Here is a 14,480-nt window from a genome sequence, read left to right as displayed (position 1 = left end):
ACTAAGATTGTACCACTGGGAGTGTGGTATCGACACTAACTAAGATTGTACCACTGGGAGTGTGGTAACGGCGCTGACTAAGACTGTACCACTGGGAGTGTGGCATCGACTCTAATTAAGCATGTACCATTGGGAGTGTGGTATCGGCTTTAAGTTTGTACTACTGGGAGTGTGGCATTGACTCTAACTAAGATTGTACCACTGGGCGCGTGGTACCAACTCTAACTAAGATTGTACCACTGGGAGAGTGGCATCAACTCTAACTAAGATTGTACCACTGGGAGTGTGGTATCGACACTAACTAAGATTGTACCACTGGGAGTGTGGCATTGACTTTAACTAAGACTGTACCACTGGGAGTGTGGTATCGGCTTTAAGTTTGTACCACTGGGAGAGTGGCATCAACTCTAACTAAGATTGTACCACTGGGAGTGTGGTATCGACACTAACTAAGATTGTACCACTGGGAGTGTGGCATTGACTTTAACTAAGACTGTACCACTGGGAGTGTGGTATCGGCTTTAAGTTTGTACCACTGGGAGTAAGGCATTGACTCTAACTAAGATTGTACCACTGGGCGCGTGGCACCAACTCTAACTAAGATTGTACCACTGGGAGAGTGGTATCGACACGAACTAAGATTGTACCACTGGGAGTGTGGCATTGACTTTAACTAAGACTGTACCACTGGGAGTGTGGTATCGGCTTTAAGTTTGTACCACTGGGAGTGTGACATTGACTCTAACTAAGACTGTAACCACTTGGAGTGTGGCATCGGCTCTAACTACGTTAGTATCACTGGGAGTGTGGTATCGGCTCTGACTAATCTTGTACCACTGGGAGTGTGGCATCGACTCTATCTAAGATTGTACCACTCGGAATGTGGTATCGGCTGTAACTAAGATTGTACCACTGGGAGTGTGGCATCGACTCTAACTCAGATTATACCACTGGGAGTGTGGCATCAACTCTAACTAAGATTGTACCACTGGGAGTATGGCATCGACTCTAAGTTTGTACCACTGGTTGTGTGGTATCAGCTCTAACTAAGATTGTGCCACTGGGAGTGTGGCATCGGCTCCAACTAAGTTTGTATCACTGGGAGTGTGGTATCGGCTCTGACTAAGATTGTACCATTGGGAGTATGGTATCGACTCTAACTAAGATTGTGCCACTGGGAGTGCGACATCGACTTTAAATAAGATTGTACCACTGGGAGTGTGGTATCGGCTCTGACTAAGATTGTACCATTGGGAGTATGGTATCGACTCTAACTAAGATTGTGCCACTGGGAGTGCGACATTGACTTTAAATAAGATTGTACCACTGGGAGTGTGGCATCGACTCTAACTAAGATTGTACCACTGGGAGTGTGGTATCGACTCTAACTAAGATTGTTCCTCTGGGAGTGTGGCATTGACTCTAACTCAGATTGTACCACTGGGAGTGTGGCGTTGACTCTAATTAAGCTTGTACCACTGGGAGTGTAGGCTTTAAATAAGATTGCACCACTGGGTATGTGATATCTGCTCTAACTAAGATTATACCACTGAGAATGTGGTATCTGCTCTAACTAAGATTGTACCACTGGAAGTGTGGCATCGACTCTAAATAAGATTGTACCATTGGGAGTATGGCATCGACTCTAAATTTGTACCACTGGGAGTGTGGTATTGGCTCTACCTAAGATCGTACCACTGGGAATATGGTATCTGCTCTAACTAAGATTGTACCACTGGAAGTGTGGAATCGACTCTAAGATTGTTCAACTGGGAGTGTGGCATTGACTTTAACTAAGACTGTACCACTGGGAGTGTGGTATCGGCTTTACGTTTGTACCACTGGGAGTGTGGCATTGACTCTAACTACGTTTGTATCACTGGGAGTGTGGTATCGGCTCTGACTAAGATTGTACCACTGGGAGTGTGGTATCAGCTCTAACTAAGATTGTACCACTGGGAGTGTGGCATTGACTTTAACTAAGACTGTACCACTGGGAGTGTGGTATCAGCTTTAAGTTTGTACTACTGGGAGTGTGGCATTGACTCTAATTAAGATTGTACCACTGGGAGTGTAGGCTTTAACTAAGATTGCACCACTGGGAATGTGATATCTGCTCTAACTAAGATTGTACCACTGGGAATGTGGTATCTGCTCTAACTAAGATTGTACCACTGGAAGTTTGGCATCGACTCTAACTAAGATTGTACCATTGGGAGTATGGCATCGACTCTAAATTTGTACCACTGGGAGTGTGGTATTGGCTCTACCTAAGATCGTACCACTGGGATATGGTATCTGCTCTAACTAAGATTGTACCACTGGAAGTGTGGAATCGACTCTAAGTTTGTACCACTGGGAGTGTGGCATTGACTTTAACTAAGACTATACCACTGGGAGTGTGGTATCGGCTTTACGTTTGTACCACTGGGAGTGTGGCATTGACTCTAACTACGTTTATATCACTGGGAGTGTGGTATCGGCTCTGACTAAGATTGTACCACTGGGAGTGTGGTATCAGCTCTAACTAAGATTGTACCACTGGGAGTGTGGTAGCAACACTAACTAAGATTGTACCACTGGGAGTGTGGTATCGGCTTTAAGTTTGTACTACTGGGAGTGTGGCATTGACTCTAACTAAGATTGTACCACTGGGCGCATGGTACCAACTCTAACTAAGATTGTACCACTGGGAGAGTGGCATCAACTCTAACTAAGATTGTACCACTGGGAGTGTTGTATCAGCTCTAACTAAGATTGTACCACTGGGAGTGTGGCATTGACTCTAACTAAGATTGTACCATTGGGAGTGTGGCATCGACTCTAACTAAGATTGTACCACTGGGAGTGTTGTATCAGCTCTAACTAAGATTGTACCACTGGGAGTGTGGCATTGACTCTAACTAAGATTGTACCACTGGGAGTGTGGCATTGACTCTAACTAAGACTGTACCACTGGGAGTGTGGCATCGACTCTAACTAAGATTGTACCACTGGGAGTGTTGTATCAGCTCTAACTGAGATTGTACCACTGGGAGTGTGGCATCGACTCTAACTAAGACTGTAACCACTTGGAGTGTGGCATCGGCTCTAACTAAGTTTGTATCACTGGGAGTGTGGTATCGGCTCTAACTAAGATTGTACCACTAGGAATGTGGTATCGGCTTTAACTAAGATTGTACCACTGGGAGTGTGGTATCAACTCCACCTAAGATTGTGCCACTGGGAGTGTGGCATCGACTCTAACTAAGATTGTACCACCGGGAGTGTGGGATCGGGTTTAACTAAGATTGTACCACTGGGAATGTGGTATCTGCTCTAAATAAGTTTGTACCACTGGGAGTGTGGCATTGACTCTAACTAAGATTGTGCCACTTGGAGTGTGGCATCGGCTCCAAGTAAGTTTGTATCACTGGGAGTGTGGTATCGGCTCTAAGATTGTACCACTGGGAATGTGGTATCTGCTCTTACTAAGATTGTGCCACTGGGAGTGTGGCATCGACTCTACGTTTGTACCACTGGGAGTGTGGTATCGGCTCTAACTAAGATTGTACCACTGGGAGTGTGGCATTGACTCTAACTAAGATTGTACACTGGGAGTGTGGTATCGATTCTAACTAAGATTGTACCACTGGGAGTGTGGTATCAGCTCTAATTAAGATTGTACCACTGGGAATGTGGTATCTGCTCTAACTAAGATTGTACCACTGGAAGTGTGGCATCGACTCTAACTAAGATTGTACCACTGGGAGTGTGGCATCGGCTCTGTAACAGCCTGGGAGAAAGAGAAGTACGTACGTGTAAGCTAGACAGACTGGTACAGGAGGCATTTGGCACACTTCCCTTCATTTCTCTGACTATTGAGTTTATGAGGCGAAAGTGAGGACTGCAAATGCTGGAGATCAGATTCAAGGTTCGAGTGGTGCTGGAAAAGCACAGCAGGGCATTTGCCCAAAGCATCTATTTTCCTGCTCCTCAGATGCTGCCTGGCCTGCTGTGCTTTTGCAGCACCACTCTAATCTTGAGTTTAGGAATTGAGATGTCACGTTGCAGTTGAATAGGACATTAATGCGGCCTCCTCTAGAGTGTTGGGTACAGTTCTGGTCGCCCTGCTATAGGAAGAATATTATTAAATTGGAGACAGTGCAAAAAAGATGTGCAAGGATGTTACCAGGACTGGGGATTTTGAGTTAAAAGGAGAGGCTGGATAAGCTGGGCCTTTTTTTCACAGAAGCGTAGGAGGTTGAAGGGTGATATTATAGAGTTTATAAAACCATGAGGGGCATAGCTCAGGTGAATAACAAAGGTCTTTTTCCTCGGGTGGGGGAGTTCAAAATTAGGAAGTGTATTTTCATATGTGAGGGGAAAGATTTAAAAGGTAACTGAGGGGCAACTTTTTCACACAGACATTGGTTCATATGTGGAAAGAACTGCCAAAGGAAATGGTAGATGCAGAAAAACATTTAAAAGACATTTGGACAGGAAGATGAATGGGAAAGGTTCAGAAGGGTATGGGCCAAATGCAGACAAATGGACTGAGTTAAATTTGGGAAACTTGGTTGACAAGTTGGACCGAACAGTCTGTTTCCATGCTGTGTGACTCTGTAACTGTCCTGCATAACTCATCAATTTGTCCAGCTGATTCTATGACCTGAGTCTGCACTGAACCTGATAGGGTTCATTTTCTGTGGATGTTCATTCAGAGGGTGATTAATACCTATGGCAGTTGGTTGGTGAAAGCCTGTCAAATTCAAGCCTATATGTGCATTGGAATTTCCTCCAGTGACTCATCTGGTAAAGTCAGCATAGCACTAAACCATTGCAGATTGGGATAGTCTTAGGTTGAACTTCTGTATTAAATTGTGGTAAATAATCTCAGGGATCTAGGATTGGAGTAATGAAACAAAAATAGTCCAGGTTCCCCATTCCTGATTGCTACATCAGGGCTCCTGTGCACATGTTATACTCAATACATACCCAGTAGAATAATCTGTCTCAGCATAGTTATAGTCTCTTGGGCATTGAATATCGTATATGTGGACTTTACCATAACAACAGTAAATGTCTCGTGAATGAGAGGATATTGAGCAAACCATGGATCCCGTTGTAGAAGTTTGGTTTCCTATCACAAAGTTTGGCAAAGCTATTTTCCTCACAGAAGGAGGAGCGTGGGCATTACGTTAGTCACATGCAATTTATGCAATGATGCATTTCTGTGAAACTTAAGTCTTCACTTGATGAACCCACCAAGCTGTTCCTGTGAAGACTAACCCCTTCTGTTTTCACACTCCTAGAAGTCAGCAGAAAATGTTTCAGATAAATTTCATCTAAGACTATTGTAGAACGACTGAAACTTTGCTTCCTTGGTTTTGTGATACACGATGCTTAGAATTCAGCTCCAGAATTTAGGTGGCATGACATTTTCTGTACAATTCTCGTATGGTCCATGTTGGATGTTACTTTGACAAAGGTTTAGACATGATCCTTATCCAAGTCAGGGAGATTGAGTTTAAGAGTCGTGAGATCTTGTTGCAGCTCTATAAAACTTTGGTTAGACCACAATAGTACTGTCCAGTTCTGGTCACCCTATTATAGGAAAGATGTGGATGCTTTGGAGAGGATTCAGAGGAGGTTTACCAGGATGCTGCCTGGACTGGAGGGCTTAACTTATGAAGAGAGGTTGACTGAGCTCGGACTTTTTTTATTGGAGAAAAGGAGGAGGAGAGGGGACCTAATTGAGGTATACAAGATAATGAGAGGCATAGATAGAGTCGATAGCCAGAGACTATTTCCCAGGGCAGAAATGACTAACAAGAGGGGTCATAGTTTTAAGCTGGTTGGAGGAAAGTATAGAGGGTATGTCAGAGGCGGGTTGTTTACACAGAGAGTTGTGAAGCATGGAATGCATTGCCAGCAGCAGTTGTGGAAGCAAGGTCATTGGGGACATTTAAGAGACTGCTGGACATGCATATGGTCACAGAAATTTGAGGGTGCATACAGGAGGATCAATGGTCGGCAGAACATTGTGGGCTGAAGGGCCTGTTCTGTGCTGTACTGTTCTATGTTCTATGTTCTAAGTCGCAAAGAAATGTTGTGACTGTGTCCCCAAAGATAATACTGAAGGTCCCCACATTGTCTCCCCCTTCTGAAGCACATACAGTCCCCCTGCAGACTATGCAATCTTCTTCCAACCTCCAACAACCTGTTTTGATCACAGCCAATCCCCAAACAATACTGCAAACCCATGGAAAACTTTTCCATACTTCAAGGATTGCTCTGTCTCCAGTCACCTAGATCACACACAAGGCAAAACCAACAATACTTCAGCCTCATTATTATACCTGAAGATTGGCAAATTAACTTTTGCATCTCCTATATAATTGACTAGGCTCTGTGGATGTAGTTTTGTGCTACTGGATCTGATGCGAATCTGTCTGATTTAGCAGTGAGAGTGCAACACAGCAAGATGAGGGTATCCAACTCAGAAGACAGCAATTAGATTAGATTAGATTCCCTATAGTGTGGAAACAGGCCCTTCAGCCCAACAAGTCCACACTGACCCTCTGAACAGTAACCACCCAGACCCATTTCTCTTTGACTAATGTACCTAATACTATAGGCAATTTAGAATGGCCAATTCACCTAAGTTGCACATCTTTGGACTGTGCAAGGAAACCGGAGCACCCAGAGGAAACCCACGCAGACACGGGGAGCATGTGTAAATTACGCAGAGACAGTCACCCGAGGGAGGAATCGAACCCGGGTCCCTGGCAATGTGAGGCAGCAGTGCTAACCACCGAGCCACCATGCGGCCCCATGTCTTCCTGAAGCTATCACAGACAGATGTATCTGCAACAAATAAATTGGTCAGGACAATGTCCTTGATCTTGTTGGTTCCCTCACCAGCTACTGCAGGTCCTGTAAGGAAAATATGTCCTTCAACTTGGTCAGTAATGGTGCCACTGGCCAACTTTGGCTGATGGACATTGAAGTCACCCGCCCAGAATTTGTGCTCTTTCGACTCAAGTCATGTTCAAAATGGAGGAATGATGAATTACCACCTCCTCAAAGAGAGTGATATTGAAAATCAGCAGGAGTTTTTCTTGCCCATGTGTGATCTGATGCTATGAGTTTTCATGGGGTCCGGAGTCAATGTTAAGGGTCATTCTTCCCCAGCTGTATGCTACTATGCCACCATCTCTGGTAAAGCAGGACATATCTGGTGATGGTGCTGGTCATGTCGTTTAGCTGTATAGTATGATTTAGGTAGGACTTAGATTGTGAGGGCAAGAAAGAAAAAGCTTTACATTGCACCTAAAGCTATTACCTGACAATCAAGAGTGCTTCCCTGTGCTGTCTCACCCACACTCCATTCCCCCCATAGAAAAATAAACTGTGAGGTCAGACGTGATAGGATTTTAATCCTGCTCTCACCTTATGCTCTGATTTCCACATGCAATAAATACACTGAACAACTTATCAAAACAGGCACAGCAAGGAAAGAGATGATCTGATATGTCAGATAGTTTGTTTCAGGAGACTGTGATATGAAGCAGCAAAGAATGAATGTCACTGACTGCTTCTTAATCCCAAACCTCATCATTATACAATGTGACAGGCTAATCAACCGTACTGGAATTCTTAGTTTTGCATTTCTCAGGAACAACATATTTCAAAGTAAAAGTTAATCATGCATGTGTGCGTATGTTATATATGCACGTTTATACACTGTTAAAAATGAAAACATAAATATCATGAATTAGACTGTATAAAAATACAAAATTTATACTGTGAAATTATTCTATATGTTAAATATATTCTGCATAATTATTTTAGAACTAAAATCTATTCTCTGGAATTATTCTAGATATAAAATGTATGTTGTGAAATTATTCGAGAGAGGCTGATACCTTGGAGCCTCACATTGCTTGATTGGGATTTACAGACACAAGAAACTGACCTCACCTTCTCATTACAAATCCACACATTAACACACACTAACACTATCGAGCTGGGGATTGTAACCTGTATGATCTATCTCCTTCTTTCCATTTCTCTCCAAATTACATAATATTCCTTAACTTGCTTTTCTTTCGACTCCTTTTTTTTCTCTTTCACTTGGCATTAATTCCTTCTTGTTCTGTCAGTATTTCTCAGCTACTCTCCTATTTTTTCCTCTTTGCTCTATTTCCTTGACTCTCTCTGTCTCAAACTCATTCACCCCACAGGTTTGCTCTCGTTCTTTAGATTTCCACTCCACTTGGTTCTTTCTTGCTTCCCATTTTCTCTCCAAATAAATCTCTCTTCTGACTTTTCACGCTTGCTCTTCCTTTCTTCCTCTTTCCCAAATTCTCCAATCGGCTTCTCTCTCTTTCTATCTCCATTCAGTGTCTCTGTGCTCCCACGGCCTTCCTAACTCCAGTTTACTTGTTATCTGTCTCTTGCTTCCATCTCTCCCCTCAATGATTATCTCTGCACAGTCTCTCTCCTCAAGCCTCCTTCTTTCGCTCACTAGTTAAATCACTTCTTTCTCCACACTATATCTCTTTCCCATTTCCCTGAATCTCTCCCTTTATGCTGTGGCCTATTCTCACTCTAATGCATACAGTTGGCCCGATCACCCCCAACACCAGCACCCTTCCTCTCAATTTCCCCTCGCTGATTTCTCTCTCTTTTGTTTTCCCTCTCTGGCAACATTTTCCCTCACTCCTTCAGTTCCTCCCACTCCCTAGGCTGCACTCCCACCACCAAGTCTTCACCACCCCCCCATCCTGTCTCTCGATTCCTTTACCCCTAGCCTTGGTTTTTTCTCTGTGTCTCTCTCTTTTTCCAGACTCTATTCCCAGCTTCATTCCCATTCTCCCTCTCGCTTTCCTCAATCTCGCTCTGTCTGTCTCTGTCTCTCTCTCTCTAATTGCAGTCTTGCTGTATTGTTCTCCAGTTTCTATTTGCCAGTGTTTCTCTTCTCCACGTTTCCAGGTATTCCCACTATCTCTCTCTCTGTCCTTCAGGGTTTCTCCTCCAGGTCCCTTTCCCTGCCCCATATCTCTGTTAAGAATATTTCCCTCCCAGTCTTTCTCTTACAGTCTTCCCAGACTCTGTCAACTGTATCTATCTTCTCATTCTCCTCTCTGTCTCTCTCCCCGACTAACTCCTGAAATGTTACTTTCCCTGGCCTCTCTTTACACAGATTTCTCCCCTGTTTTTCTCTCCCCAGTTTCTCCCTCCCCAGATATTCTCCCCTTGACACTCCACCCCAGTCTTTCTCACATCCAGTACATTTTGCCTCACTCCAACAGCCCACACCCGACCCACAGACCCTTCCTGTCTCTCATTCTTACACTTTGTCCCTCTCTCATCTTTCACTCCAGTGACTCCCTCCTCCTGTCTCTCTCCCTAGTCTCTCTCATCCCTCCTCCTGTCCCTCTCCCCAATCTCTCTCATGCTCCTCCTCTCTCTCTCCTCCTGTCCCTCTCCCTAGTCTCTCTCACCTTCCTCCTGCCCCTCTCACCAATCTCTCTCACTCACCTCCTGTCTCTCTCACCCTCTTCCTGCCTCTCTCCCCAGTCTCACTCACTCACCTCCTGACCCTCTCCCTCGTCTCTGTCTCTCTCTGTCCTCCAGTCCCTCTCCCCAGTCTCTCTTACTCTCCTCCTGTCTCTCTCACTCACCTCCTGTCCCTCTCCTCAGTCTCTCTCTCTGTCCTCCAATCCCTCTCCCCAGTCTCTTTCAAGCAATCTGTCCAAACCCTTTCTATTTATGTACCTATTCAGATGCCTTTTAAAAGTTGCAATTATACTAGCCTCCACCACCTCCTCTAGCAGCTCATTCCCTGTGTTGCCCCTTAAGTCTCTTTTATACTTTCCCCTCTTACATAAACCTATGCGCTCTAGCTCTGAACTCTTCCATCCCAGGGAAAAGACTTGGTCTATTTATCCTATCCATGCCCCCCATGATTTTATAAATCACCTCAGTCTCTCTCTCTCACTCACCTCCTGTCTCTCTCGCCAGTATCTCTCCCCAGTCTCTCTCACTCCCCTCCTGTCTCTCTCCCCAGTCTCTCTCTCTAACTCTCCTCCTGTCCCTCTCCCCAGTCACTCTCTCTCACTCTCCTCCTGTCCCTCTCCCCAATCTCTCTCTCTCTCTCTCTCTCACACTCTCCTCCTGTCTCTCTCCCCAGTCACTCTCTCTCACTCTCCTCCTGTCTCTCTCCTCAGTCTCTCTCTCTCTCACTCTCCTCTTGTCCCTCTCCCCAGTCTCTCTCTCTCTCTCTCTCATATTTTCCTCCTGTCTCTCTCCCCAGTCTCTCTCTCTCTCTCTCCTGCTGTCCCTCTCCCCAGTCTCTCTCTCTCTCTCAGCCTCCTCCTGTCCCTCTCCCCAGTCACTCTCTCTCCCACTCTCCACCTGTCTCTCTCCCCAGTCTCTCTCTCTCTCTCTCACTCTCCTCCTGTCTCTCTCTCCAGTCTCTCTCTCTCCCTCACTCTCCTCCTGCCTCTCCCCAGTCTCTCCCTCACTCTCCACCTGTCTCTCTCCTCAGTCTCTCTCTCTCTCACTCTCCTCCTGTCCCTCTCCCCAGTCTCTCTCTCTCACTCACTCACTCTCCTCCTGTCTCTCTCTCACTCTCCTCCTGTCCCTCTCCCCAGTCTCTCTCTCTCCTCCTGTCTCTCTCCCCGTGTCTCTCTCTCTCTCCCTCACTCTCCTCCTGTCCCTCTCCCCAGTCTCTCTCTCTCTCCTCCTGTCTCTCTCCCCGTCTCTCTCTCTCTCACTCACTCACTCTCCTCCTGGCTCTCTCCCCTCTCTCTCTCCCTCACTCTCCTCCTGTCTCCTCCCTCACTCTCCTCCTGTCCCTCTCCCCAGTCTCTCTCTCTCTCCCTCCTCCTGTCTCTCTCCTCGTCTCTCTCTCTCTCACTCACTCACTCACTCTCCTCCTGTCTCTCTCCCCTCTCTCTCTCCCTCACTCTCCTCCTGTCTCTCCCCAGTCTCTCTCTCTCTCTCCTCCTGTCTCTCCCCAGTCTCTCTCTCACTCTCCTCCTGCCTCTCCCCAGTCTCTCCCTCACTCTCCACCTGTCTCTCTCCTCAGTCTCTCTCTCTCTCACTCTCCTCTTGTCCCTCTCCCCAGTCTCTCACTCTCCTCCTGTCTCTCCCCAGTCTCTCTCTCTCTCTCCTCCTGCCTCTCTCGCCAGTCTCTCTCACTCTCCTGTATCTCTCTCCAGTCTCTCTCTCTCTCTCTCACTCTCCTCCTGTCCCTCTTCCCAGTCTCTCCTTCTCTCTCTCTCACTGTCCTGTGTCTCCATCCCCAGTCTCTCTCTCTCTCTCTCACTGTCCTCTGTCTCCATCCCCAGTCTCTCTCACTCTCCTGTCTCTCTCTCCAGTCTCTCTCTCTCACTCACTGTCCTCTGTCTCCATCCCCTGTCTCTCTCTCTCTCTCTCACTCACTGTCCTCTGTCTCCATCCCCAGTCTCTCTCACTCTCCTGTCTCTCTCTCCAGTCTCTCTCTCTCTCTCACTGTCCTCTGTCTCCATCCCCAGTCTCTCTCACTCTCCTGTCTCTCTCTCCAGTCTCTCTCTCTCTCTCACTGTCCTCTGTCTCCATCCCCAGTCTCTCTCACTCTCCTGTCTCTCTCTCCAGTCTCTCTCTCTCTCTCACTGTCCTCTGTCTCCATCCCCTGTCTCTCTCTCTCTCTCTCACTCACTGTCCTCTGTCTCCATCCCCAGTCTCTCTCACTCTCCTGTCTCTCTCTCCAGTCTCTCTCTCTCTCTCACTCTCCTCCTGTCCCTCTTCCCAGTCTCTCCTTCTCTCTCTCTCACTGTCCTCTGTCTCCATCCCCAGTCTCTCTCACTCTCCTGTCTCTCTCTCCAGTCTCTCTCTCTCTCTCACTGTCCTCTGTCTCCATCCCCTGTCTCTCTCTCTCTCTCTCTAGTTCTCCCACCAGGCACTCCCACACTTACGTTCCAGATAGCGAAGAAGATGAGGGAAGAGCAGAGGACTAAGGAAAGCATGTAACAGAAGGCAGCGAATGTAAACGCCATAGTTTTCCTCAGTGCTGGCGTTTGCTTCCAAATGTCCGCAAATCCCATCGGATCGGAGTCCCACTCCGACAGCCAACAACAAATCCAGTGAAAACACTGTCAGCTCAAAACTGCTCCAGGGATCAGAACCAACACCGTCCGGACCGGACAAACATCGCGGCTTGTTCCCACTCCGAAGTTCCCTGAATCCCCTCCGTAATCTTCGCGCCCTACTGCCACCCTGCAACCCCGAATCTCTGATATAGTTTCCAAAACATTCACTTGTCAGTTCCCCCAGTTCATCTTCCGACTCTGAGCGCGGCAAAAAAAATCCTTCTCCACCAAATAATTTGGGGCTGAGTCAATCCCGACTGTTCCTGGGAACCAGCCCTTTTCCAGATAAATGGTTCAATCCCTAAACTCGGAGAACTCAGTCCTTTCTGTTCAGGAGAGTGGAGCCAGGCAAAGAACCTGAGAACTGACGAACCAGTTCCATTCTCCTCCTGAGCTGCTCCCTCCTCTCTGTCACATCCCTATCCCTGCCCGCCTCTTGTCAACAATTCCCAACGGATTGGCTGTCAGCGCCAGGATACACACAGCGCTGAACAACACAGCAACAAGGAATTGCTACCATACAGAGACATGCCAAACGACGACAGAGAGAGAACTCGCTTCAAGTGGACCATTGCTGCATCCCAAAGTGAACTACAGCCACCATGGTGACTGTTAAATCACTCACTGTACCAACAGCACCCATATCTACCACAGTGACAAACACCAACATTAACCCACCCTCTGCTCTTTAGCCTCATGTCTTTCGGTTGATATGATGTCTTCCCATTCCTTCTGCCAAACTGTATCACCTCACACTTTGCAATGTGAGAAAGTGTGAGGTTGTGCACTTTGGAAGGAAGAATAGAGGCATAGAGTATTTTTAACTTGGGGAAAGGCTTCAGAAAATCAGAAGCATAAAGGCACTTGGAAATCTTAGTTAAAGATTCTCTTAAGATTTAACATGTAAATTCAGTTGGCAGTTAGGAAGGCAAATGCAATCTTAACCTTCATTTCAAGGTGGCCAGAATACAAGAGCAAGGATGCACAGCTGAGTCAGTCCACATTTGGAATAGTGTGAGCAGTTTTGGGCCCCATATTTAAGGAGGAACATGCTAGCCTTGTGGTTTGCCGGGTGGGGGTGGGGGGGGGGGGGGGGGTGGTGGCGGGGCGGGGCGGGGCGGGAAGGAAGGTTCCAGAGGACGTTTACAAGAATGATCCTGGGGATGAAGGGCTTGTCACATGAGGAGCGGTTGAGGACTCTGGGTCTGTACTCAATAACATTAAGAAGGATGAGGGGTGATTTAGTTGAAACTAACAGAATACTGAGAGGCCTGGATAGAGTGGACGCGGAGAAAATGTTTCCTCTAGTAGAAGAGAATAGGACCCAAGAGGTGAGGAGGAATTTCTTCAGCCGGGGTGGGGAGGGGGGGTAAATCTGGGGAACTCCTTGCTGCACAAGGCTGTGGAGGTCAAGAAATTGAGTGTATTTCAAACAGAGGTAGAGAGGTTCCTCATTGGGAAGGTGATCAAAGGTTACAGGGAGAAGGCAGGAGAAGGGGGTGAGTAACATATCAGCTGTGATCAAATGATGGAGTAGAGTCAATGGGCCAAAGGGCCTAATTCTTCTATATTTTATGATCTTCTGGCCTTAATCTTAAAGGTATACATTTAGGGCCTAATCAAATGGAATGTTTTGTCCTGGATATTGCCAAGTGTCTTGAGTGTTGTTGGAGCTGCACTCATCCAGGCAAGTTACTCAGCACACAACTCCCAGTCACTGACCTCTCTTGTAGCCAAAGTATTTATAAGGTTGGACCGATTCAGATTCTGGTCAAAGGTAACCATAGATAGAGGAGAAAGTGAGGGCTGCAGATGCTGGAGATCAGAGCTGAAAATGTGTTGCTGGAAAAGCGCAGCAGGTCAGGCAGCATCCAAGGAACAGAATCGACGTTTCGGGCATAAGCCCTTCTTCAGGAATGAGGAAATGTGTGCTTTTCCAGCAACACATTTTCAGCTCTAACCATAGATAGAGTCATAGAATCACAGAGCACAGCATGGAAACAGACCCTTCGGTCCAACTCGTCCATACCGACCAGACATTCTAACCCAATCTAGTCCCACCTGCCAGCACCCAGCTCATATCCCTCCAAACCCTTCCTATTCATATACCCATCCAAATGCCTCTTAAATGTTTCAATTGTACCAGCCTCCACCACTTCTTCTGGCAGCTCATTCCATACACATACCACCCTCTGCGTGAAAAAGTTGCCCCTTAGGTCTCTTTTATATCTTTCCCCTCTCACCCCCTAAACCTATGCCCTCTAGTTCTGGACTCCCCCACCCCAGGGAAAAGACTTTGTCTATTTATCCTATCCATGCCCCTCATGATTTTATAAACCTCTATAAGTTCACCCCTCA

The 14,480-nt window shown here is 46.6% G+C and overlaps 1 protein-coding gene across 1 annotated transcript in view; it reads right to left on the bottom strand.

The window, feature by feature from the left end:
* Positions 1-12,497, bottom strand: part of LOC122540195 (protein cornichon homolog 3-like) — a 91,388-nt gene extending 78,891 nt beyond the window's left edge. Inside the window, exon 1 of the mRNA XM_087984699.1 lies at positions 11,949-12,497. Coding sequence (XP_087840825.1) covers positions 11,949-12,077 — 129 coding nt within the window. The 5' untranslated portion in view covers positions 12,078-12,497. The remainder of the gene's footprint in view (positions 1-11,948) is intronic.
* Between the last annotated feature and the right edge of the window lie 1,983 nt (positions 12,498-14,480).

Source organism: Chiloscyllium plagiosum, unplaced genomic scaffold, assembly GCF_037043375.1.
Source record: "Chiloscyllium plagiosum isolate Xiang-an unplaced genomic scaffold, Cpla_swu_hap1 HiC_scaffold_3, whole genome shotgun sequence".
NCBI classification, from domain to species: domain Eukaryota; kingdom Metazoa; phylum Chordata; class Chondrichthyes; order Orectolobiformes; family Hemiscylliidae; genus Chiloscyllium; species Chiloscyllium plagiosum.
Note: the sequence above shows the minus strand (reverse complement) of the source record. Positions and strands in the feature narration are given on the sequence as shown.